The following is a 26,027-nucleotide window of genomic DNA, read 5'->3' as shown; positions in this document are numbered from 1 at the left end:
TATTTGTCTCACTCTTGCCTCTCTCTTTCTCTTTCTGGTAAGTAAATTTAAAAAAAAATGTTAAGGCTTGCAGAAGAATGGAATTAAATGATGAATCTTATTTTCAACCAATATGTACACAGAAAGTGGGTGGCCAAGTAGGTCACTTCCAGACAAAGGCAGAAGGTCAGCAGGCTTTGGAACGAGCTCCAAGATGTCACAGACACACCAGAGAACACAGCAAGGAGGCCCTTCCCCTGGCCACTCCTGCTGCCACAGTCTGAGGCTTCCAAGGATGACGCCAGGCAAAAGAGCCTGGATTCCATCACCAAGTAACTGCGGCCCCTGCAGACAAGTCCAGGTGAAGGCAGCAGGAGCCCCACAAGTCCAGGGAGTACTGCAGTCCGCTCCATCCAGACTCCAGGATCACGTGAACACCACAGTTACATTTTCCTGTTTGTGTGCCTTCTGTTGTGCATTTGTCAAGTCAAGATTAATCACTGCAATTCATGAAATTTATACTCAAACTTATTGCAATTCTAAACAACAAGGCTGACATTTCAAGCAGTTCCGCTGGGTCGTTCGCCTAGCTCGCAGAGAATACATTTTTCTCAGAGCTTACCATTAAGGAGTGTTTCGTCGGGCGCTGGCCTACTCTCTGTCGTTGCTTCAGCCAGAATTAACTTTCGGTGCAGATGCATATTTTGAGTCTGAAGCTCCTTCAGCTCCCCCTGCAGCTGCAGGATCTGGTCCTGCAACTGAGCCACCAAGTCCTGAGGGGGAGGGGGGTGCCCCATGCTTCCTAATGACTGGCACGGTTTTATGAGGATGGGCAGGCGGGACTTCTTGGCATCCTAAAAACACGAACGTTACACAAAGTGAATGCTCTTCCTGCAGCGGCCCAGTCAACAATCCCAAACCAACAGTAACCAGTGAGATTCAAACTGACTGCCCAGACTCCCAGCTCAGTAATGGAAGTCAGATCCATTCATCCTCCAAGCAAAGAGTTTCTAACTTGATTGTCAAAGGCCTGTCTTCCTTACCACAGTATTGGCCCTGGCCCACCGTAACTCTGGACTACCCAAGGACTCCATATACAGCTGATCTTTCACCATCACAATCTTCTAGAAAACATTTTTCTGTTCCTAGTCTGGTTCCTCGTTTCCCACTCATGCTTAGTCTAAGCCAATCTATCTCCCACCTTCTCTGGTCAACTGGCTAGAACCAATGTTATTCTGCAGACTCAGAGCTCCCACCCCCGCGCCAAGACATTAATGGTGGTCTCAGGCACTTCCAAAGTCAACTAAAAGCGATTCTGTCACTCTTCAATTGTCACCTATGTCCCCACACATAAATCTATGACACTCAACAGTCCTATTTTGGTAAATCAAACCAATCCACCTCTGTACAATACAGGAACTCACAAGTCATTTTAAAACCACCCTTTATTTCCAACCCCACTCTTCATCTTTGATCAGGTTCCACTAATCCCAGAGCCTAAGTTGTCTAAGTCTTTTCATTTCTCACTCTCCACTGCCATCCAACTCCAAGAGCACAGACGGACCCTGTGGACAGCCTTCGAGCATTCTTCATCCTTTCCAATCCATGCTGCATGCACTAGGAAGAAGGTTAATCTACATCCAGTTTAAAACTACCTGGTTCCTACTTCTCTTATGACAAAATTCAAAGCCCACACCACAGCCCACAGGGTCCTGGCTGCCCCACAGCCCAAGTTACTCCCATTTCCCAGGTCACCATCATCTCCAGCCATGCTTGTCTTCTGTTGTTTCTCAAAAAGTACCACATTCTTCCCACCTCAGGGCCACAATATATGCTGGCTTCCCTGTCCAGGAAATTCACTCTCACCTGCCTCCTCTTCCCCGACTAACACTGAAGTCAGTCTTCAGAACTCAGCTCAAATTCGCCTTTAGCAGAATGGGCCTTAACTTCCAGGACCAGGTCAAATCTCCTTGTCATGAACTCCTTGTCCCCTATAACTCTTCTCATAGAATATTATCACTACTGGGCCATGACTTGATCACCATTTAACCTGTGCACTGCCTGTAAGTTCCACGCCTAGGAGCTCAGCAAAGCTTGGCCATCCCCTCATCAAGGCTTCCTGCGGAAGAACTAATACACAGTAAGTGCTCAACAATTTAGCTGTGCAGTGAACACACAAACTTAAACTCTTGGGCCAAGTGGGGCTGGGTGAGTCTTTCAGGTGGGGGATTTCAAATACATGCAAAAGCTAAGGTAAGAGAAATGAATCTAGGACACAGAAGAAATATTACAACTCCATAATAATGACATAGGTAATCCAATGAAAAGATGGGCAAATCTGATAGGCATTCCTGCAAAGCAAGACACACAGGCTGACAGGACCATGCAAGGTGTTCAACCTCACTACTCATCAAGAAGATGGACATCGAATCACAATACAATCCTACACACACCCATGGGCCAACTGCAATCCAAAAGGCCACAAGTGTTGGTGAGGGTGTGGAGACCTGGAGCCTTTTACACACTGCTTGTGTAAATGTCAGGCAGGGGCAGCTGCTTTAGAAAACAGCCTGGCAGCACCTCAAAAGAAGAAACAGAGTTATCTCTGACCTAGCAGTTCTACTCCCAGGGACACATTCAGGAGACATCAAAGCATGTCCACCCAAAGGTGGACACGAACAGTGATGTTACCCCTAATCAACGGGTGGCTGAATACAATGCAGTATAACCTAGCAGGACTGCTTTTGATAAAAATGATAAATGGAGTACTGACATGTGTAACAACACAAATAAATTTGCACTACACCAGGCTAAGTGGAAGAAGCCACTCACCAAGAACCATATTATTGTACAATCCCATTCATACAAAATAGCCAGAACAGGTGAATCTCCAGAGAATGGTGGAGAGGAGGATACTGGAAGTGACTGCTAATGAGGATGATAAGGTTTCTTCTTGGGATGATAAAATGTTCTGAAAATGCGGTGTGGTTATATAGATCTGTGGGTATCTTTTTAGAAGATGTTGAATTACACACTTCAAATGGATGAACCAAGTGATAGTATACCTCAATGAAGCTGTTAGCTTCAAAAATGTAAACAGTGGAGGAGAAGGAACCTTGGAGGGGGAAAAAAACATGGGCCCCAGGGAATGAGAAGACTGCCAAGTCTCCCGGGAAGGCCCTTTCCTGCATGCTCTAGGATAAAAAATCCAACCAGATGCATTCTCCCCAGGCCTCAGGTCAACTAGACAACAGACATTATCATGCCTCATGTCTGGAAGAACCGTGATGTCAAACAAGTGGCTCAGTGTCACGCAGCAAGTTCAACAGTCAGACATCGAAGCGGCTCTTCAAACTCCAGTGCTCAGTTAGGAAGAGTGAGAATCTTTCTGCTCTGACACTCCAGGGAGACAGTGGGTTCAAGGACAAGGGTACCACCTGGGAGGAAAAGAAGGCTGGAAAACAGCAGTCAAGTGCTTGGTCCTCCGTCTCCACCAGTCCTTATTCCTGGATCCAGATCTGTGTGTCATATGGCAGCAGAAAAGCTAGCTGCAAGTGCACAAATGCCAAAGCCAATTTCAAGCTGGAAGAGTGCCGTCAGTCAACCTAGCGCCGGTTCTAAAATAACACCGCACAAATGCTGCCTTATGGGCTCCCAACACAGGCGCCCCTGCCACTTACTAAAGGTGTCATATTCCTGGAACTTCCTGCTTGGGAATAGAAGAGGGACAGGTGCTCTCACATACAGGGTTCCTACCATGTACAAGGTATGGGCCCCAGCACTGGCCATATATTACCTCACTTAGTCATCAAGATTTCATCCAGTGAGGAAGACCGGGTGACCTCTTGCTCAAGGACTCAGTGCCAGGCCCACGCACACACACAGAATTCTGTAAAGCCTGTTACTTCTATAACCACATGACCTGCAGGATACCTGTCTCCTTATCTCACCCTTTGCATTGTACTGATGTTCCTTTTAACAGGCACCAGACTTCTGGCTCAAGCCATAGGTTTAATGATTTCTTCACTACCAAAGGCCACAAAAAAAGACAATGACTTTTCTTCTACTTTGCAGAAAATGGAGGAGAGTCTGTCTCCCTGAGAAAGGCGGGCTTAGGACATCTCTGTGCACCTCCAACAGATCTCAGTTTGTATCGCTAGCACTGTGGGCCAATGCCTAGCCTCTTAAAGCTACTATTCTCCATATGTAAAACACAGATCATACCATCACTAAGTCCAAACACTTGCTGAGAAAATTTAAATAGGGAGAAAGATGGAGAAAAAGATACATGGAGAACCAGAGAGAGAGAGAGAGAGAGAGAGAAGACTGAGCGCAATCTTGGATATATATGGTGATCCTAAAAACAGTAATAAACAAACAGTTTCCTGCCTTTTGAAAACACAAACACAAGTGAGAAAGATAATTTCAGACTAAAAAAAATTAATACATTTAGGGAAATTAAGTTCATTCAATTATCCAATTTTCCTGAACATAGGATGACATCTCCCACAAAAACAGAAAAAAAGCAAACAAGTAAAAAAAAAAAAACCATCTAGTTTCCCTACTACACAGGTATAAACTGAAGGAGCCAGGGCAGATGAGAGCATCTCTATTCTAGCCAAATTGCACAAATTTGCATTTTGAGTACCATTAATATAATGGCAGTGTGGGGTTTTTTTCTCTGATATCTTTAGAAAACCCTTTTCTAGAAATTACAGTTTTGGTGCATAATTTAAAACAATCAAAAGCAATTTTGCTAATGATATATCTAACTCTCTTTGGTATGCACAAAAGCAGTAATTTAGTGGTCAGAAAATAAACTTAATTTTCCATTCTGATGCCACGAAACAGTGCGTACAGTTGATTTCCCAGATACAAAACAATCCTCAGAAACAGGACTACCAACAGCCCTCTGTGGAGCTCTATTTGAAACAGGACCCTGTTTCCTTCCCTGCTAGAACACGGCTTCCTGCTACAGTCAACCCCAAAGAGCTGTTATAAGACTCCAAACACTGCCAAGAATCCAGTGGGCTGGACTGTTTTTCTTTTTTTACTTTTTTAAATGATTTCTGTTTATTTGCTTATTTAAGAGCCAGACACAGATTTAAAAAAGCTTTCTTCCACTAGTTCAGTCACTAAAAGGGGTGGAAGCTGGGAGCCAGGAGCTAGGAACCAAGTCCAGGTGTCCCACTCGAGTGACAGGAATGAGGTCACTGAACCATCACGGCTGTCTCCCAGGGTCTGTACTAGCAGGCAGCTGGAGTCGGAGCAGACCCCACATGGAACAAGGGATCTCCAGCCCCTTACTAGCCACAAGGCCAAATGCCCACCCCAAGGGTCAAGTTTTTGGCAACCTGGCATTGTTTGGCAGTACTTCTACAGAAGCTTGAAGACAGTGTCTATTGGAAGGAAATCAACATGCCAACATTCACCCAACAAAACCAGACCCAACCACGTGAGGCTGCCACGGTGGAAGGCAGCTTGACTCGGAAAGGAATGTTGGGATCAGCAGGAGCCCCAGCTGAGCTCCTTAACGCTGGCTAGGCATGGGCACTGCAGACTGGTTTCCTCACCCTTGGCAAGTTTTGGTAGGGTACAGGAATGCAGAGAAATTCCTAAACAGGACCTCTCCTCTGCGAAGTCTACGCAAGATAAACCCTAGGCTCTCATCCCTGTCCCAAAGTTCAAGTGATAACCACTTTCACTGCACCTTGCGAAAAGGAATGTTCATCAATGGGGGGGAGAACTGTATAAATTCTGACACGTCCCCACCACGCAATGCTGCACTGCTGATACAGGGAAAGGTGGTCCTGACGGACACGGAAGAGCAAGCTGCAGGACTGCAGGCAGGACTCCCCCAGGATATGCAGATGAGTGAGAGAGGATGGGGTCAAGGAGGAACGACTGCAGGATGAAAGTGGAGGAGGAGGACGGGACAGTAGCACAGCTCCGAGAGCAAAGGCACAGAAGGAAACTAAAAATGACAGAAAGTGGTGGGGTGCTCAAATAGAACATATACATAATGAACACATGAAAAAACTTACTTTGTTAGAGGCACTGGGGAAGGAGAGGGAAGGGGTCTGCTGCCCTGGGATCCCACCCACGGCCTCCAGCTGAGGCTCCTTGGGGACTAAGGCATCTGTGGGTTTCTCTTCGCAAGTCTCTCTCTCTCCTTCTTGTCCTAAGCCGGGCTGGCTGCCTTCCATGGACAGGGTCTGCACTGAGGCATCTCTCAGTTCGACCCTAGACGCCTCGCCAGCCTTCACCAGCTGTGTCCCATGGCACGACTTCAGCTCATCTTGCATCACGAAGAGCGAACTGGCCTGGAGAAGATGGTCGAGTCCACCTGTTTGTGAGAGAGCCACCAGTTCTCTCTTTTCAGTCTTTTCATCGAAGTGCTCTCCAGAAACTTCCTGCTCTGTCCGCTGAATTCTCTCCAGAAACAGCTCACATAGCACTTTCACAAGGTCTGGCCTGTTTTTCCAAAAGAGGAGAAAAGGGAAGAACTAAGTTTTCTTCTTATGCCTTCTCCCCTGCTCAGCTTTTCATGTTCCCCCAACAGACTCTGACTCTGATTCTGTGTAAACAAAACAGAGTACTGTAATGAGCCAGGAACCATGCCAAACACTTTATCCTAGATAACCTCAAGAACCCAGCAAGACAGATACTGCCACATCAACTCTATGTGTAAGAAGAGTAGAATTAGTGGGATGGAAGGTACACAGCAAGTGAGTTAGTGGGTCACATGGATGCAAGAATGCAGGAGCCAAGAGGCTCACAAGGTGTCCATGACAATGACAGCATCCCCAACCCCCGTTTCACGACCCTTGGGTCAGTCCCACCTCCAGCAGCAGTTGTGGCTTTTGATGGATGAATATGGCTAAGATCGTGACCTGCACCGTCTTGGTGCCCCAGCGGATGTTAACAAAGGGCTGTTTTATTAGCATGCAGGCAGGCTCAGTGGAGAACACACTGTACGTTGACAAAATGGCTTTGAATGCTAAGTGTGACTCTCCGCAAGCAGGTTCCCTCCCTCCATAGGACAGCTGTGAGAATTAGACAAGATAGTGTCTGGGTGGCAGAGGCTTCCCATGTTCCTTGCCACCTGCCCCTGATCACTTCTGGTTTCAGCTGAAGCTGTGTGGACAACTCCCATGGATTCATCGCTGCTCTTACCGAAGCTCTGAGGCAGTCAGCAAGACACCGGGGGAAGGATGGAGGAGCTGTCACTTTTGGGGGAAACCGTCAACCAGAAAGGCAAGAGAGCCAAGGCGGGGGCCTTCCCATAACCATCCTGCACAGACTCTCAGGGTCTGCCCAACAGCATGGTGCCAGCTGCCCACAGCAGAAATCAGGTCAGTAACACCCTGATGGCTTTGGCTTCCCTTCCCTTCCTATTCTCCCTAAGCCCTCACTCCTGTTCCCTGGTGTTGGTACCAAGCTAGGATCTCAGGCTCTGGCTTTCAGGAAACCACAACCAAGTCAGCATATACCACAGCTGGTATGATGCCTGGCATGGAACAGTGGAAGCAGACTCCTTTCTAACTGTGTTTCGTGGCCCAGGCCCTGTAGGAGAACACCAAAGACACCAGACTGCCCTTGGAAACCTTTAGAGACAGACATGGAAACAGATTGGTACCCTATGAGATACAAATGGAAACACAGGCATGGTAGGGGGGTTGAGAGGGCTGCCAACAATTATCCCAAAGTGTGCCACCTGGGGCCACAATCAGACTGTCAGCAGAGGGTTTCCACAGTCCATACAAAGCCAGCTGGCGAAGGGGGTAAGAGCCTAAGCCTGGAAAAGAAACAAACAGATTTGAGATGCAGAGTCAGGACAAGATGCAAGTCAAGGACAAGGAAATGAGGCTGCGAAGCTAGGCAGGAGAGAAATGAAGAGTCCTGCATGCCACAGAGTGACACTAGCCCTGAAGACCTGAAATGTCACATGCAAGCCTGGGGAAGGCAGCTGTGGCTGGTGGGAAAGAGCAGATATCCCTACAAGGTGACAGTGTGCGCACGCGAGAGGCTCCTCCCGTCTTATTCTGATCACAGCAGTACAGTATGTAGCAACAAAGTACTTTAAGTACACTACACAACTCAAAAATCAGAATAAAGTACCTGAAGATCCAAAGCACAAGAGAAATCCCATGGCCACAAGCAGGGGTCGTGGTGGAAGACTGCCCTTTACAGAAAGCAGGGGAACTCAACTCCCAGTGTGCCAAAGGAGCCAGATAAATGTCGGTGTAAAGTTCTAGAAGGCCAAGTCAGGACAGCCCCAAAACTAGAGCCAAGGGAAAAGGCAAGCCTGGGGCAGCCCCAGCAGACAGCACAGGCAAACTGGAGCTGCAGAAAAAATCACACATGAAAAGACAAAAACCTCAAGAATGAGGGATTCCACTCAAGGTTTTTAAGAAGTGGGATTAAAAAAAATAAAGCCCAAACAACAAAATTAAGAAGCATGTTGCATTTTTGCGCTGTTAATAGATTGTACAAACCATCTTAAGCCATGGTAAGCTCAAGCTTTAAAAACATTTCTGGTATTCCAAGCACCAGGAGATGTTAAACTAAATTTTCCTGCCTCCTTCTTCTTAAATGTAGATTAAAAAAATAATAATGACAATTGTTATTCAGCTAGCCAAAGTAGAACCATTACTCACCACCCAACAACATACAATAAAATCCAGGAAAGAGTTTACAAATGGGTAGTAAAGGTGGTGGAAAGGCCATTGTAATATCCTAAAGTGGTGGTGCTATTAAAATAAAACATTTGAAGTATTACTTTGCTAGAAATCTGAACAACAGACTCATTAAGCTGTCACCATAATCAGGACCTTTCGAATGGTTCAGTTCAAGGGTCTCGCAGAGGCCCAAATACTGTTTATGCGCCCTGCCTGAGCTCCTCGGTCACGCACAAGCAGCAAAGGAAAGGGACAAACACTGAGTGCCTAACACATGCGCTGTCACTCGTACCACTTGACAGATGAGGAAATGGGCCCCAAAAGATTCAGGAAACCCTCAGGGAAATGGCACAGCAAAGACTGGAACAACCCAAAAGAACACTGCGCTTGGGTTGTGATGCTGAGCTCTTGCCTGTGCACTCACTGAACACTGAGTGGCTCCCGTTTGGCACGGAAGGCAGCGGGAATGTATGCTGGCAGAAACAAACAAAAAACAATAGAGCCTACTTTTCATTAAAGAGAAGACAGTCATCCAGACATTGAGAACTAGATAGCAATGTGAGGTGATGGGCAGTGCTAGAAATCGGAAGGAAGGAAACAGAGGAGACAGGAAGAGGGGTAGGAAGAGACTCCTGAGACAAAGCAAAGAAACAGTGTCTTTGGAAGGGGTTTTGGGAGAGGCCTCTCGACAGAGCCGACGTCGAGCTGAGACACCACCAGTCACGTGCATCCACTTTACAAACAAAACGGCTGGCAATCGCCAGGCCCTCTGGCGGCAACAAGGAATCGAGAGGTCGGTGTCCCCAAGATCCAGTGACTAGAAAAGCACAGGCTATATAGCTGTTTACTATTATTATTATTATTAATTTATGCATTTGACAGCTCCTATCTGTATAAATTAAAATAGTACCTTTAACAACAACAATAATAAACAACCTTCCAATGAGTTTGCACCTATCTTAGAATAAAATAAGAATAGTGATCTGAAGAGAGGACTGCGCTGTGCTGTAGGTGTGCGCCGGGGAGCCTCACCCAACCCTCTAAAGCCCCAGGAGAGAGGTGACAGAGAAAGCAGTGGGTTCTGAACACGGCTCCGTGACACCACCATCCTCCAGTAAAGGGCGCCGGGAAAGAGCAGAGGCCAAAGAAAGGCCATGGCCGCAGGGAGGCTGGCCGCCTGAACACTGCCACTGACCTTGAGAAGTAGAGAAAAGGGTATGAACACATTTGGAATGGGATAAAGAAAGGAGAGAAGGGAGAAAGCAGACCCAGTGAATATAGATGATTTGAGAAATCTTGCCTTGAAGGGGAATAAAGAAATGGGGCAGTGGCTGAAATGCATGTGGAATCAAGATTATATTAGCCTTAAAGAAAGAAAAAAAACTTAATCATATCAGCCCCAAGGGCTCCCTTTTCAAATTTTTATAATTTTTTTCAGCTATCAAATATCACATCTAATTTTAGGTTGCAAAGATGAACAAAAAACACAGGAGTAAAATCCTCAGGCATGTTCTCTAGGGAATGGAAACCAAATGAGCTGGAAGAGGGGGCTGGGAATGGCACAGAGAGCGAACATCAAGGGAGACAAGGGACCAGTCAGCCAGACCAGGCCCCAGGCTAAGCTTCTCACTCCACCTCCAGGAAGGAGCTGGAGGGCTGGGGCTGTGGCACCCCAGTGGATGGAGCTTCCATCTACGGCACTGGCATGTCATATGGGTGCCGGTTCCAGCTGCTCTACTTCCAGTCCAGCTGATGGTCTCTCTCTCTGTACACACATACATATACTCCCACATCCATATATGCACATATACATCTATGTGCATACTTGGGTGTGGGAGTATATAGATGCATACATACATAAAACTTCCAAATAAATGAACTGATCTTCCAAAAAAAAAAAACAAAAAAAAAAAAACGAGTTGGTCTGCCTGGTCAAGTGCAATACAAAATCAACCTAAAGAAACTACCGTAGAAGCCATTTCCAACTGTTGGGTGGACACGTAAGCCAAATCGCAGCTGCTCCTAGGACCCAACTCCTCTACAGGAGGCTCTGGTCCTGGATAGAGCTCTCCAAGGTGGCAGGTGGCGCAAAAACTAAGGGCAAGCCTCAGTCCAAAGTCCATCAGAGCCCTACATGGAATCACTAGACTGTGCCTCAGAAATGGATACAGAGGCACAAATCACTGGCCAGCTGCTGTAGCTCACAGACTGGGGTTAGCACAAAAGAGCAGGAATAATTGGCCGGGCACAATTTAAACAATAACATCACCAAAACCCCACTTAGGACTGATCTGGACCTATACTTTAGGGCCATTATTTATTTAATCCTTGCAGGATCCCTATGGGGTAAATAAGTACCATCACCCCTCACTGTACAGACGAAGAAACCAAGATGGGGAGATATGGCCTAAGATCTAAATGGTGTAGCTGGATTAGAGCCCAGGTCTGTTTGGCTCTCAAACCCTGCATTTTCCAAGGCACTAAACACGGACCCCGCTGACACGGAGCCAGTGATACACAGCAAGGACGGCCGCAGAAACCAGGACTCGGCAGCAGATTTGGGCTGGAGTAAAAAAGTCTTTTCTCACACTGGAACAGGGTAGCATGGTGTGCAAGTCTCTGGAAAGGCACTACAGGCTGCTGGGAGGGAACAGGCACCCCAACAGCTGATGTCACAAGCTTGTCAGCAGTGCTGGCTCACAAAGAGCTTTCTTTAAGACTGCAACCGAGCCTAAATTTTGAAAAATCAGCACATTAAAAATGTAGATTTGGAGCTTCTCCCAGACGATGGGAAGATCAAGGGCTGTGTGCTTGCCTGACAAAATGGGTGAGGGCCAATATGTTCCTGCCCTGGGAGAGAGGCACACGCACTGTCCTAGCTCAGTCCCTGGTGTAAACTCCGCTGCATGACACGTGGAAATGTGGGATTTCAACAGTGTCTCTGAGGGTGGCACAAGCAGGCACCACCAATGGGCTGGGGGTCTTGGGGGAACTTAACGGGAAGCTGTTTGGAGCTGTCACTGAGACGGAGAGAGCTGGCTCTTGTTCAACGTCAGCCTAGGACTCCAGGGCCACACCTGCTGCCCCCTTGCTGGCACTCGGCCTTCACAGCCGTATCCTGGGCTTCCCTGGGTCGGCGACCCAGCATACAGATGACCTGTTGTGCAACCTGTCACCTGCCACGAGACCCTAACAAATCCCTCTTCCCATACTGGTAAGCATATCTTAGCGATTCTGCTTCTTTAGAGGACCCAGGCACACACACCACACCTTTGGCTTCATTCCCGTCACAGCCCACTGCAATTCTTCCCCAGCTCCGATCCCCAAGTGCAAACTTTCATGGTCCCCAGGAGGGGAAGAGGTATCACTTAGCTCTCATGAAAAGCTGTCTAGCAAGCCTGCCGCTTTTCAAGCACCCAATTCCTTGTGGTCATCTAATTCCTTGCGATAGCTCCCAGAACAGAAACCGTGCATGGTCCCCAAAGAGGACTCATGTAGCAAAACATTACACACCTGTCCGGGACCAGGGGAGGACTGCTTTGCTGTGTGCACAGAGCAGAACGCTCCAATCCTTCCTCTGGCTAAGGAAGGGCCCCTGATGCTACGACCTGCTAGGCCTCCTCCCTCTTGCCAAGAGTTATGGGCAGCAGCTACTCCCTCTATTCGTGCCAGAAGAAAATGGAAAATGTTGGCTGGACACAGCCCTGAAGCCAGCTACATTTCACCAACATTTTTTCCTTACTCCTCGCAGGTAAATGGAGGCACTGGGCAACGACAGCACGCTTTTTTCTGACTCTAACTCCCAGGAAGCTGTTATGGACAAATGAGGAAGGATAGACAAAGGGCATAAGTGGTTCCCAAAGAACTTCTTTGAAAACTACAAACGTAGAGACTGCTTCTCCTTTCTGCTTTAAGAAAAACAAACCATGGTACTTCTCACACAGGAATGACCCCCAGCTGGTCTAATGAGCAGTGAATTTTGGTTCCAGCCAAACAGGGAATAGCAGAGTTGGAATTACAACAGTATTTTTCAGCTCTTAGGGAAGCTGGAGGAGATTTTGGCAGGGCTGACCCCACCTCCCTGCTGGCCAGACAGCCCTTCCCAGGGCTCCTAGGAGGAACGCTCAAAGGAACCCTCCTCCCCTCCTTAGACTGGGCTTCCAGTGGCCCTGCTGGGGCCCCTCACCGTCGCGAGCACACAGTCTAATTACTTAATTGTGTGACTGGCAAGGTTCCTTGCAAGCCATTTTAGGAGCTCACTTGGCTAAATTACACAGCACCATCATTTAAATCCATTTACCAAAAGGAGTCTGTTCTCCCCTCAAACAAGAGGACAAAGCGAGGCCTGGGCCCGGCGTCTACCTGGATTCCAGTAACAACACGGCCTTCTCATTGAAGAAAGGAGCAAGAAGCCTCATGAGCTCTCCTTCTCCTAGGCTCTGCTCTCCGGGGCAGAAAGATTTGTGGGGTCCATCGTAGTCTACAGTACTGGAACTGGGGGCCCTTAAATATCCATTTTTGCCGCCTCCTTTGGGATAGTCCTCCAGAACCTGCAAATGACAATATCTGGTCAAACACTGAATTGTGGTGGGAAAGGGGGTACCTGGAGGAGAGACGAGCAGCGAGGGTAGAGGGCAGATGAGTGAGGGCAAGTAAGCCAGAGAGAAAACCCAGAGGGTCCACAGGCACACAGGGCCATACTCACTTCACACATCCCTGCTCCCCAATCTTAGCCTCCTCCTTTATAGATGGGGATCGTGATGCCACCTCCTGAGGTGACTGGGACAAGGACGATCATCTCAGGCTAAGTGTCTTACCTGCTACAGGTGCACCCTGGAGGTGCATTCTCCCACCCCAGGGTCTACTTTCCTTAGTTCTTTCTCAGAAGGTGATGGGGTATGGTGCCCTAGTCATTAGCAACACTGTGAATGGTCATTGTATGTGTCTTACAATACTTCCTCCTCATTATATATGAGCAATCCGGCATACTCTCTATAGACACATACTAATTAAAATGGATTAGATGTGTCTCATTAGGAAGGTGGAGAGTTCCTAATTCCCATGAAGATGTTATTTATGGATCCACCTTCCTGGGTCACAGGGGATCCCAGAGGAGTGGTATCAAGGATGCAGCTGGTTAAAGCCTGTGTTGGACATGTCTCGGGAAGCCACAATTAGCATTCTTCCTTCCCCCCAACCCAAGCTGTAAATTTCTTGTACCAGTCTATAAATAACTCCTCTTGCCTTCATCGCTGCTGGTGATATACGCGCTAGGATCACCCCTCTCTCGCCAGCCTGGTGAAATGATTAAGATTTTTAAATGGGAGACAAGACTCACACAAACGAGCTGTTATTTATAGGGTGTTGTTTGCCACCAACTTCTTTATTAAATCCATCAAATAAGCAAACGCCAAGGAAGGAACAGTCTAGAATTAATAATAAAAACACTAATTATCATCATTTACTGAGCACTTATTACATGCTTTTCTACGGCAATCTCCCAATAATCCACAAAAGAAGTGGTGTCGTCCTCACTGAGTATGCTTGGGTTAAGCACGGTATTGCCAGGGTCACAGAGATAAACGGTGACAAAGTCAAGAATCCCAATCAAGTCTGGCGGATTCCAAAGTCCCTACTTTTAATGGTTGTGCTCTCCCCAGCTATCTACATTTCAATAATCTCTCACTCATGCCTTCACAGACTGTAACACTTTTAAGGCCAAAAATGACAACTCTGTAGTGTTCTAGCTCCCACCACGCCCAACGCATTGGAATTCTTTCGAGCCAGGGGACGATTTGCTGTCAGTGTGATTGAAGAGCACTGCTTGAGGAAGGGGGTCCAACTCTCCCAAGGCCCAGAAGAAATGAAGCAGGTTTTAGACCAGACGGCAACAGGCGACACCTGAGAAGGAGAGTTGTGTCCCATCAGTGGCCTCCTTCACGATGCAGCTCCTGTCTGGGTTCTTCCACTGACTTCCCTCACAGGCCAGAGTTTGCAGTGCGTCGGCTCTCTCGACAGCTCTCCAGGTCCGACAGCCAATCCCTGCTCTTCTACAACCGCCCACTTTGATGTGCACCTGCATGCCCGGGACTTCCGAGAGAAGACCTCATCTCTTGGCTCTCCACTGGCATACAGCAGGCACTCAGTGCAGGTGCAGCAAACAGAACACGCATTCAACTCACTCCAGGCTGGAAGACTGGGCTGGGCACAGAGTGGAGAGGATGCAATGATGAGTCAAGCGCCGCGTCCCTACCTCGTCACTCGGCTGCAAACGCTGGTCACTCAGCAAATGAGCTCTGTCATCCTCTTCAGTTCTGAGCGCATCCTCGTCCTCTTGGCTAGCCAGAAGCTACATGAGGCATGGAATGACATGAAAAGGCAACCCAAAAAAAGCATGCAGCATGACTACGCATGAGTAAGTCAGTGATGTCCTTTTTTAAAATGTGAAACAAAAAATACAAACGAGGCAGAAACAAACGCCAAAGCCATGAAATAAAAATTGACCAAAGTTAGAATTACTAGTTTTGGCAAATCATGCACAGCTGCCTGGGATCGAGTCTAATTTAAGCAAAAATTCCCAAGAAATAAAAAGCATTTCCCCCTTGCCTGTGCACGGTTGTTCCTGAGCTACCGTAAGTAGAAATATGCTGTTAATGCCACTGCCATTCTTGCTTTTACTAAATTCACTCTGAGATTATATAAAACTAACACGATTGTGTGGCCCGGCAGGATAGCGTAGTGGTTAAAGCCCTCGCCTTGCACGTGCCGGGATCCCATATGGGTGCCGGTTCTAATCCCGGCAGCCATGCTTCCCATCCAGCTCCCTGCTTGTGGCCTGGGAAAGCAGTCGAGGACGGCCCAAAGCCTTGGGACCCTGCACCCGCGTGGGAGACCCGGAAAAGCTCCTGGCTTCGGATTGGCACAGCACCGGCCATTGCGCTCACTTGGGGAGTGAACCATTGCACGGAAGATCTTCCTCTCCATCTCTCCTCCTCTGTATATCCGCCTTTCCAATAAAAATAAATAAATCTTTTTAAAAAAAAAGTAACACAATTTTGGAAAATGGGTATTGATGAAATTGAAAACATTAGAGAGAGCAGTAAATGAAATTTATGCTGTGCCTATTCATGTATTCGGTCCCTACTTAGCATCGGGCAGAGGCTGGCTCAGCTGCCACACTGCTGAGACGGACAAGAGCTCAGCAACATTGCCACAGTTGCTAAAGGAAGTTATTTATAAAAATGGCATAAATCCTTGATGCTTTACAGAAACATACATCCCCAAGCCTCTGCAGTCTGCGTTCCACAGAATGGACACTGCGACTCTCGGGAGAGGCAGATCTCAGCTCCACGGAAGAGCAGAAACACTATTCACAAGATGCCCAGATTAACCAAATGCCCCCAACATGGGGAAGAGAGTGAATCAAAACTGCTCTGAGCAACAGCACAACGTCATGACACCACTGAAGTGGCCAGTTCCACCTGAAAGTAAGACAGCCACAGGGCGACAGGTGACTTTGGCATCTGGAAACGGGTGATGCTGTGGCTCTCTCAGCACTTGGACATCAATATCTGCATTTGTTCAATCATTCCCACAACTTCCAGCTCAACTTAAATTTTGATCTCCCTTTTAGAAGAAAAACACAAAGGAAGGTGACTTCCAAAAGTCATCTTATAAAAACATACAACCTATTCCCACCCAAACCTGGAAACTGATGATCAAACTCCACACCCAACAATTCTAGCAAGCATTAGCCAGACCAGACCCAGGCAAATGCATTTATTAAACGCATATCCACTTACAAAGCTCACCCGCAGGCTTCTTCCTTCATCACCAAAACATTCTCAAGTAATACAAACAATGAGGACTATCTCAATCCAAACTCTAAAATGCCCCTGAAATCCCAAACTTTTTAAACACTGACATTACACTCAAGTTGCTTTTGATTTAGAGGTATTTGGGATTTCAGATTTTCAGCATGCTCAATCAATCCATGCAAATACTCCAAACTCTGAGAAAAATACCGTATCTGAAACACTACTAGTCCAAGCATCTGGGATCAGGGATACTCAAACCATACTATTTAGCATAAAAGGGAACAAATGGCTGACTCACATAACAATACGGATGAACCTCAAAAAGATACCAAGTGAAAGATGCTTCTACAAAAGAGAATATGCTGGGTAATACATTTTTGTGAAGATACAATACAGGCAAAATTAATTCACAACGGAACAAAACTAGAGGAGCAGTGGGGGTGGAGGGAGCAGGCCGACGAGAAGGGGTTTGGGTAACACATTCACAAAACATAAAATGTAGGCTGACAACATATATATTTTATTGCATGTAAATTTACCCCTAAAAGAATAACTATGTGGAATTGCAGTTGTGGTGTGCCAGGTAAACTCACTGCCTGCCTGTATTACCAGCACTGACAACGTCCCACCTGCTCCACATCTGATCCAGCCCCCTAGGAACAACCAGGGCAAAGCAGCACGGGTTGGCCCACGTGTCTGAGCCCCTGCCACCCACATGAAGACAAGCATGAAGCTCCTGGCTCCTAGCTTCGGCCTGGACTAGCCCCTGCTGTTGCAGACATCTGGGGAGGGAACCAGCAGATAAAAGACCTCCGGTCTCCCTCTAACTCTTTCAAATAAATAAATAAATCTTTCCCAAGAAATAGCTATAAATTTATACTGAAGTTAAAGATATGCAGTCTGAAGAATTCAAGCAAAGCACAGGTATACTGATATTTGTAATTTCGACGAAAAGTCATCAAAGAAATCAGAAAGTAATAATGATATATGGGAAACATTGCAGACTTGAGGTGCTGAGTATATACATGTATTCACTATAAAATTAGGTTCTCTTCACTGTGTCTGCTTTCTTCAGAACAGCAGCTTGGGTAAATTCTCTCCCATCTTTAAGAGAATCAGTCTCCCTGGATTGAGCCTCAGCTCTTGTCATGGAGCCTGCTGCCTTTCTAGAAGCTTCTGGAAAGGATCACTTCTCGTCCTCTGCAGTATGGCTTTCGTTGGCTATCCATGAACTGCACACAAAAGGTCCCAAAGGCCTATGCATCCAAGAGGGAAGTCCACAGGGGATGCAGGGGGAGAAGTGAGAAGCCGCTCCCCAGCTCCATAAACAGGAGAAGGGCTTCCCCCCAGGCTGCCTGAGAAAGGCACTGCTGACACCTGTCAACATGTCACTGCAGCACAAAACAGCAGAAGCACCACAGCTGCTCTGCTTTCTGGAACCACAACCACACCATTCTGCAGACAATGAAATAAAAACTCACTCCTCTTTGCACCTGCAGACCTGGTGAAAATTAAAAGTAAACTCTTCAGGTTCTAACAGTGGTCAAAAAACGAAAGGTTGTGGACACACAGAGATGCTTTTCATACCGTACGTGACTTAACCAATTTTCAGAGACACAGCGACAGATGCGAGGAAGCATTACAAGCCGCACCGCTGAGCTCTGGTTCAGCCCTGCCGCCAAGTGCAGCAGCGACCTCCAGCCCTCCAAGTGTCAACCAGCTCTAGCCTCACCTCCTTCCCCATCTCACCCCTCCAGCTAAGGCAGGTGGGCTCTGGGCACCCCTCGGATGAAACTGCGCTGCCTGCGTGACTTGGGACTTCTCGATTAAAGCCGTGTCTCTCTTCATCATGGACCCGTCCCTCCTTGAACCACCACACTCCCTCCTGTTTCATCCTGCGTCCTGTGCCGTTCTTCCTTAACCTCCTCCTCCAGGAAGCATCCCAGCACCTTCACTCCACAGCAGCTGCCCCTCTACTTCTGTGTCCCACCTCTGCTCTTACTGCACAAAGTAACCCTCAGCACAGAAGCATCAGGTGTTCTTACATTGCTAATGAGGTCCCCGGGAAACACAGGCGCATGCTCCTCTTTAGCAGCAACAACACCTCAAAAGCGCTGTTTTACTGAGCACATGCTACAGGCCAGGCACTGCTGCCTTGGCTTCATAGATCATGTTAACCCAGATGCCTTCAACTTATGAGTAAGGAAAATAACGATTCAGGATCACGCCCGAATTCTCACTGCTACTGGGAGACAAATTTTTGGCCGGTAAAGGTCATCCCTAAGGTGACCTGCATACTTTGTGGGATGCCTCGAAGCTGTAATCTGCCCATCCGCCTTCTTCTCCTCCTCCCCCTACACCCTCCCCCACACGCCCCCGCACCCATGTGGGAAATACAGAAGAGGCTCCTGGCTCCTGGCTTCAGATCGGCTCAGCTCCGGCCATTGTGGCCTCTTGGGGAGTGCATCAGCAGACGGAGGACCTTCCTCTCTGTCTCTCCTCTTCTCTGTATATCTGACTTTCCAGTAAAAATAAATCTTAACAAAGAAAGTTGTTAAATCATGTTAAACAGTTCAACTGTTAGTGGGTTCCTCCTTTTAATGAAAACGTAACTATTCCAACAAACCACCCATTTTAATATTACTCTAACGGAGTAATCAACAAGCACCTCCTACTTCTTAGGGTCATTTCTGTCCTCTCAGGCTCACACAAGGTCTACTTCTTCTTCAGCATGACAGCCTTGCACATAACTGAGTTCAATTAAATTTTGTCCCTTTTCTCAGGTTTTCTCTCCATGTTAAAAAGAATATTTTGCTTTGTGACCATCCAAGTAATGACAGACGTAGATAACCACAGCAATGAACTCTTGTGAGCACCTGCAATCCACCTGACACAGATCGCATCACTTAGATGTGACAGCTCCATGTGTCTTGCAGAGTTCATGGCTATTACTGATGCTCACTGCCCTGACTGGATGGTGATGCTCCACGTAAACTAATGACTAGCAAACAAACATAAAAAGACCAGAGCAATCACACCAGAGATCATTTAAACGGACACTAAAGCCACAGGAGACCTCTTTGCCATGACCTGGGTAATCGTTCAGGTGTCCTCCAGGAGCCCATGTTAAAGGTTTGATGCCCTGTTTCATGCTAGCAGGATGGTGGGGCTTTGGGAGTGATTATATTAAATGGAGTGGCTGTGGTGAATGCCCTAGGACCGAGTAAGGGTGGCTTGATGAAAACAGACAAGCCCGGCACGGTAGCATAAAGGCTTAAAGTCCTCGCCTTGCATGCACCAGGACTCCATGTGGGTGCCGGTTCGAGTCTCAGTGGCTTTCCATCGAGCTCCCTGCTTGTGGCCTGGGAAAGCAATCAAGGATGGCCAAGGCCTTGGGACCCTGCACCCACGTGGGAGACCTAGAAGAGGCTCCTGGCTTCGGACCGGTTCAGCTCTGGTCATTGCTGGCGCCTGGGGAGTGAAAGACTGGACAGAAGATCTTCCTCTCTCTCTTCCTCTCTGTATATTTGCCTTTCCAATAAAAAAAAAATTAAAAAAAAAAAATAGACACGAGCTCAGAGGACAGACTTGCCCCTAGCTCACATGGGAACCACTCTACACTCACACACAGATGCCAGCCCCCAGCACCCAGCCCCAGTAGAGGCCAGGCCAACTTCGACCTATGAACCTCCAAAACCAGGAGCCACACACAGGCTTCCTTCCCACAGGCAGCTTCGCTAGACCTATCAACTGCAGAGACAAAATGATGACTGCCCACTGCTCCTGATGCGCTGCTGCCTGGAGGTAGCTGAGCGAACTCCCAGTCTGCAGGGAACAGATGCTGTTGTCTCCAGCTTATGGGGTTCTACACCAGAAACTAACTCTATTAGGGGCCTCAAATACTTAACCCTTAATTCAAATTAAAAGTTGTGGTGTAGCAAGTTAAACCACTGCTTGTGATGCCAGCTTCCTCATTTCAGAGTGCCAGTTCCAGTCCCAGACACACTACTTCTAATCCAACGTCCTGCTAATGTGCATGGAAGTCACAGAGCACAGCCCACGTACTTGGGCCCTGCCAGCAGCATGCATGGGAGACGGGCATGGAATTCCTGGCTCCCGGATTCCGCCAAGCCCAGAGACTGGCTGTTGTGACCACTGAGGAGCAACCGAGCAGATGAAAGATCTCTGTTTTCCTTCTCTCTTTCAAATGATATATATTTTTTCCTTTTTATATTGGGCCAACATGGTGGCTCAAGTGGCTAAAACTCTACCTACAAACAATGCCAGGATCCCATCTGAGTGTTGGTTTGTATCCTGGCTGTTTCATTTTCCATCCAGCTCCCTGGTATGGCCTGGGAAAGCAGTAGAGGATGGCCCAAAGCCTAGGGACCCTGCACCCACATGGGAGACCCGGAAGAAGCTCCTGGCTCCTGGTTTCACATCAACTCAGCTCCAGCCATTGCAGCCATTTATGGATTGAACCAGTGAATGGAAGATCTTTCTCTCGGTCTCTCCTTTCTGTAAATCTGCCTTTCCAATAAAAATAAATTAAAAAAAATTAGATATTGTTGGAGAATTATCTATGAAAACCATTTTTTTAAGATTTATTCATTTTTATTGGCAAGTGAGATTTACAGAGTGAAGCAGAGACAGAGAGAAAGAACTTCCATCCACTGATTCACTCCCCAAGTAGCCACAATAGTCGGTGCTGAGCCAATCCGAAACCGGGAGCCAGGAGCTTCCTCCAAATCTCCCATGCAGGTGCAGGATCCCAAGGCTTTGGCCTGTCCTCTACCGCCTTCCCAGGCCACAAGCAAAGAGTTGGAAGGGAAGTGGAGCAGCCAGGATACAAAACGGGGCCCATGTGGGATCCCACATGTGCAAGGCAAGGACGTTCGCCACTAAGCTACCACACCAGTCCCCTTGAAAACCAATTTTTATGAGGATTAAATATCTTCCTTTAACCCAGTAATTACATATCTGGGTAACAATGCATGGTGTGAAAAAAAAAATCCCTAAACACAGACAAAGATCTGTGTCCAAGGACACTCATTATATATTTTAAAACAGTGACTCACTGAAAACAATCTACAGTCTTAACAAAAGCAAGGCAGTTAGTTAAATTTCAGTGCATTCACAAGACGGAATAAGATGCTAGCAAATACCGCAAACGGAGAAGCAAGAACCAGCGTAAGCTTGTACGTGCACGTACGCATACACGCCAATACCGGAGGACCAGTCCAACATGCTAATAAACTGTGCCTGCTTTAAAGTGACAAGATGAGGGGCAATTTCTTTTCTCTGTGTTCCCGAGGTTAGGTAATGTTATCAGTTAATTAAATATTGGGGGAAAATACTGAATTTTAAAAACATAAAATACATCCCCTTCTTTCCTCTCCTTTTCTGGTTCACAGGTTTGCAGGGAACATGAGTCGTGCCCAGCCCCCAGTCTGCAGCCAACACTGAGGGCAAGCTGAGCAGTTCAGTCTGCTTCGTCCTGGACTCTCGCTGAAGGAGAGCATGGGCAGCCCTGGGGAACTGCGGGCTCCCCTCTCCAGCATCCCACCCTCAGCTCTCACTCCCACTCCTCCCTTGGCTCCAGATCACCACGGGCACATCCATCACGCTGCCCGTTGTGGGGGAAGATGCGGAGCGGGGCTCGAAAGGACAAGGCTATTCATAGGGAACATCAAATCGAAGTGCAATTTGACAAATGACTCAAATCTGAATCGGCTGGTATTAAGATCTCTGAGTAGGCAGGGGAAAAAAGGGCATAATGGGACATTTAACAGATTTTTTTTTTCCAAAGGGCAAATGAACAAACAAAACCTCGCCAGTTACGACTCAAATGAAGTCAGTGAAGAACAAGCTGCTTATTAAAAATGCCGCCCGGGAGGAAGCAGAGCAGGAGCCTTGTGGCTCCCTAAAGGGATTGCGGGGACACTTGGTTTTCCAAATTATCCGGATCCCTGCAGGCAACGATCGATAATGTTCCCTGGCTCCAAGAGCAGATGGCCAGAGCACAGCCTAAGCACTTTTGAGTCTTTCCCACTCTGACAGGAGGAGGAGACAGCTGCAGGCTGACAAATCTTTTCTCAGGAAATGACGTGGCAGTGTGTGTGAGAGCTCCACCTACCTGTGCTCCAGGCTGATTCAAGACAACCCTGTGTAAGGAGATCCTAATTTTGTATTGCAGGGACCCTAACACACACAGGCCTTCGTGAGCTTTAGGTGAGAACAGCTCTGGGCTTCTGAAACAGAAGGTGCATGCAGCCCAGTTTTACCCGGGAGAAAGGTGGGCTAAGGGGGAGGCTTAAAGGAGGAAGCAAGGCGCCCCTTGCCAGTGACGTAACTGCAGGGTCCTTCCAGTGCACAGCATAGATTCTGACAGAGAAGAGTATTAAGAGAAAAAAAAAAAAAAGACTTCAGAAAGTTCTTGGAAACCACATAACAAAAGTATAAGTTTATTCTGGTGAAAAGCAGAAAAATTATTTTTAATTTAAAGACAGATTTGCAGAGAGGAGGCAGAGAGCTGGAAAGAGATCTTCCTCTGCTGGTTCACTCAAATGGCTGCAATGCTGGACCTGAGCTGAGCTGAAGGCAGGAGCCAGGACCTTCCTCTGGATTGCCCATGGAGGTGCAGGGTCCCAAGGCTTTGGACAATCCCCCGCCGCTTTTCCAGGCCTTAAGCAGGAAGCTGGATCACAAGAGCAGGAGCTGGGACTAGAACCGGCACCCATATTGGTTGCTGGCACTGCAGGTAAAGGACTGGCCTGCTGAGCCACAGTGCCAGCCTCACTGGCACTGGCATTGTGGCACAGAAGGTTAAGCTGCCACCTGGAATGTCGGCATCCCACACGAGCAGCAGCCCAAGCCTCCCAGCTGCTCCACCTGCGGCCCAACTCCCTGCTAAGGCACCTGGACAGCGGGGCACGCCTGCCCTAACGCCCGGGCCCTGCCACCCACACAGGAGACCCAGGTGGGTCCTACATTTCAAAATAAATATTTAAGAAATTAACTCAATAACTCTTCGAAATTAATTTTTAAAGTCACAGTCTTTTCAAGATACAAGTTTTCCATTAACTTATTGTTGAGTTTTTAACATATTTATTTATTTATTTCAAAAGAAGAGAGAATGGAAGGGTAAAGGGGAGGGGGGAGGGGGAAGAGAGAGGGAAACATAGGAGGGGAGGGGAGGAAGCAAGCTCTCTCAACTGCTGGATCATTCTCCAAATGCGCAGAACAGACCAGGGCTGGGACAAGTCCAAGCCAGAAAGTGAACCTACGCTTTCCCCCACCCCACCCCCTCGTGGGCAACAGGGATGCGATCCCACGAGCCACCACCTGCTGGACCCAGAGTGCTGGTTAATAGAAAGCTGGACTTGGGACAGAGCCAGAATTTAAATCCAGGCACTCCAATATGAGATGTGGGTGTCCCAGCAGCATCTTCACCACTCTGAAGCCCTCTCACCTGACTTTATTTATTAATGCATCCATTAAGGCTGCATCTACACTGCCCAAATTATCTGAGTAGATGGCGATTCTCCATTTCCCTCTGAGACCAGATCACTTAGCTAAGTGTGCCATCTGCAGCACAGACACCATGGCTGCACCACACAGAAGCATCAAAATACATCAGAAGTGACCCAGCCGGGGAAGGCCTGTGGGAAGACCTGACCGGGGCCCCAAAACCTCAGCCACAACGCAGGAACTGCCACAGCTTCAGTCCTCAAAAATCTTTGGGGCTGTTAAGATTTGTCTAAGTCACTCAAGATAACAAAATTTCTTCTTACCTCTCTTGGTTCTGTTGCCTCGAGCCTGTCATTTCCCTGGAGACTCAAGCAGGAGAGATCCAAAAGGGCTTTCTTCAGGTGCTGGTTGTCGGCGTACAGCTCCTTCACCAGCTGTATCAGGTCGCCGACCTACAGAAGAGAACCAGGGACAGGCCTGAGGACAACGGCCGACTCCGCTTCCCCCAGCCATGCCCCCACACCCAGGCCTTACCATCAAGCAGCCGCTGCAGCCTCGCACTGAGCAGGCTGCCAGAACCGGACCTTTTGCCTTGAATGCACCAGTTCTTAACCCCAGAGGCCTGGCTTCAAGACAGCTCCTGAGCGAGCTGCCTGCTCTGAGGTGCAGAGCAGTTACTGTGAGAACTGAACGTGGCGGGGGTCACCACGCACCTCAGCACCTGGCGATGCCAGTGTTCAGTCAACATCACCTGCTTTGTGCTCGGGACCCTCCGAAGGCAAAGGCCACCGAGGCCTTGCTGTACAACATCAACTGCTGAATACCTACCTGGCAATACCAGGAATGATGAAAAAGTACCTTACAGCCGCTAAAACTCCTACACGTTTTAGTCAATCACCCTTGAGAACAACCCTAGGATGCAGCCAGGCAGAGGAGCCCAGATCCATTTCAGAACAAGGGACCCAGGATACAACGCAGTGAGCTGCTGGGCAGACATCCCCAGGGTTCCCCACCGCCTTCAAGTCCCCAGTAGTCAATCATTTCCAAGCATGGATACCGCACCCGTGCTACTCAGAGTCAATGTCCAACACATTCAGACAGGACCAGGAAGCAGAGCCTCAAACAGGTACAGTGAGGAGAACAAGAACATCTGACTCCGTAAACGCCAAGGGCGAATCCCCCGAGCTGCTTCTTACCCTGACTCCGGCCACACGTTTCCTTCCGCCGCCTCGCGGCTTCTGGCCCACACTTCCCCAATCTGACTTTCCACAAAGTCTACAGCGAGCCTCAGGCTGTTGCAGCTCCCGCCTCTGCAATTCATGCACCTAGCCGCCCCCGTGGCTGCCTCCCTACCAGAACAGCGGCTAAGGCGCACTCGGGGGGCGCAGCTGCACAATAAACCCCAGTCTCCCCTGGGCTCACACTTCCTGTGCTTAACAGTGGTTTTCAGAATCTGGAAACCACACCTGAGATCAACAGATGGAAAAGCCTTTCCAGTTAAAAAAAAAAAAAAATCTCCTGATTAAACCAAAAACTTTATTTAGTCCCAAAGCTATTTTCTCCTACTACTATGCATGCCAGGGAAACAGAGATAAGACACAGTCACTGATATAAGCTGTTCCCAGCCCAGAGATGAGCAGTCAGATCGTAGCCAACCTGCAGGGAAACAACACTGACCTGGGCAACGACCTGGCGGGGGAGGAAGGTGGCTAAGTCAACCCCGCAGCAGTGAAACCCGGGCTGGCCCTGCAGCCTGAGGAGGAGGGCTCAGGACATGGGGAGGGGAGGGCAAGCCCACTCAGGGCTCCGGAGGAGCAAGGATCCCCAGGGAGAAAGGCAGGGGACGACATGACAGGAGAGGGGCTTCCAAAACCTCACACCTCCGATGAGGAGCCCGAGGGACGACAGTCTGAGAAAACACACTGCAAGTGCACACGGTGATACCTTTTTCTTAAGTTCTTCTTGGGAAAAATGCTCCACTTGCAACCGGCTGTGATCTTCAAGGCAAATACTGAGGTAAGATGTTTGATCACTATAAAGTGAAAGTGATTCTTCTGCCAAAAGAAACAAAAAGAGGTTG

The 26,027-nt window shown here is 48.0% G+C and overlaps 1 protein-coding gene and 1 non-coding gene across 6 annotated transcripts in view; one reads left to right on the top strand and one right to left on the bottom strand.

Annotated features, from left to right (window-relative positions):
- Nucleotides 1–26,027, bottom strand: part of CDK5RAP2 (CDK5 regulatory subunit associated protein 2) — a 188,483-nt gene that overhangs the window by 56,879 nt on the left and 105,577 nt on the right. For all 5 annotated transcript variants that reach the window (XM_058672770.1, XM_058672766.1, XM_058672768.1 and 2 more), the window contains 6 exons: nucleotides 25,892–26,001; nucleotides 24,271–24,399; nucleotides 14,914–15,009; nucleotides 13,023–13,210; nucleotides 6,024–6,453; nucleotides 602–833 (listed from right to left, as the gene is read on the bottom strand). In XM_058672770.1, coding sequence (XP_058528753.1) covers nucleotides 602–833; nucleotides 6,024–6,453; nucleotides 13,023–13,210; nucleotides 14,914–15,009; nucleotides 24,271–24,399; nucleotides 25,892–26,001 — 1,185 coding nt within the window. The remainder of the gene's footprint in view (nucleotides 1–601; nucleotides 834–6,023; nucleotides 6,454–13,022; nucleotides 13,211–14,913; nucleotides 15,010–24,270; nucleotides 24,400–25,891; nucleotides 26,002–26,027) is intronic.
- Nucleotides 18,660–18,808, top strand: LOC118759974 (U12 minor spliceosomal RNA). Its single transcript, XR_004996500.2, has one exon. It is a non-coding gene; the product is annotated as a U12 minor spliceosomal RNA (small nuclear RNA).

The sequence above is a fragment of the Ochotona princeps genome, chromosome 14 (genome assembly GCF_030435755.1).
Source record: "Ochotona princeps isolate mOchPri1 chromosome 14, mOchPri1.hap1, whole genome shotgun sequence".
Classification (NCBI taxonomy): Eukaryota; Metazoa; Chordata; class Mammalia; order Lagomorpha; family Ochotonidae; genus Ochotona; species Ochotona princeps.
The sequence above is the reverse complement of the archived record's forward strand: the minus strand, read 5'-3'. Positions and strand labels throughout refer to the sequence as shown.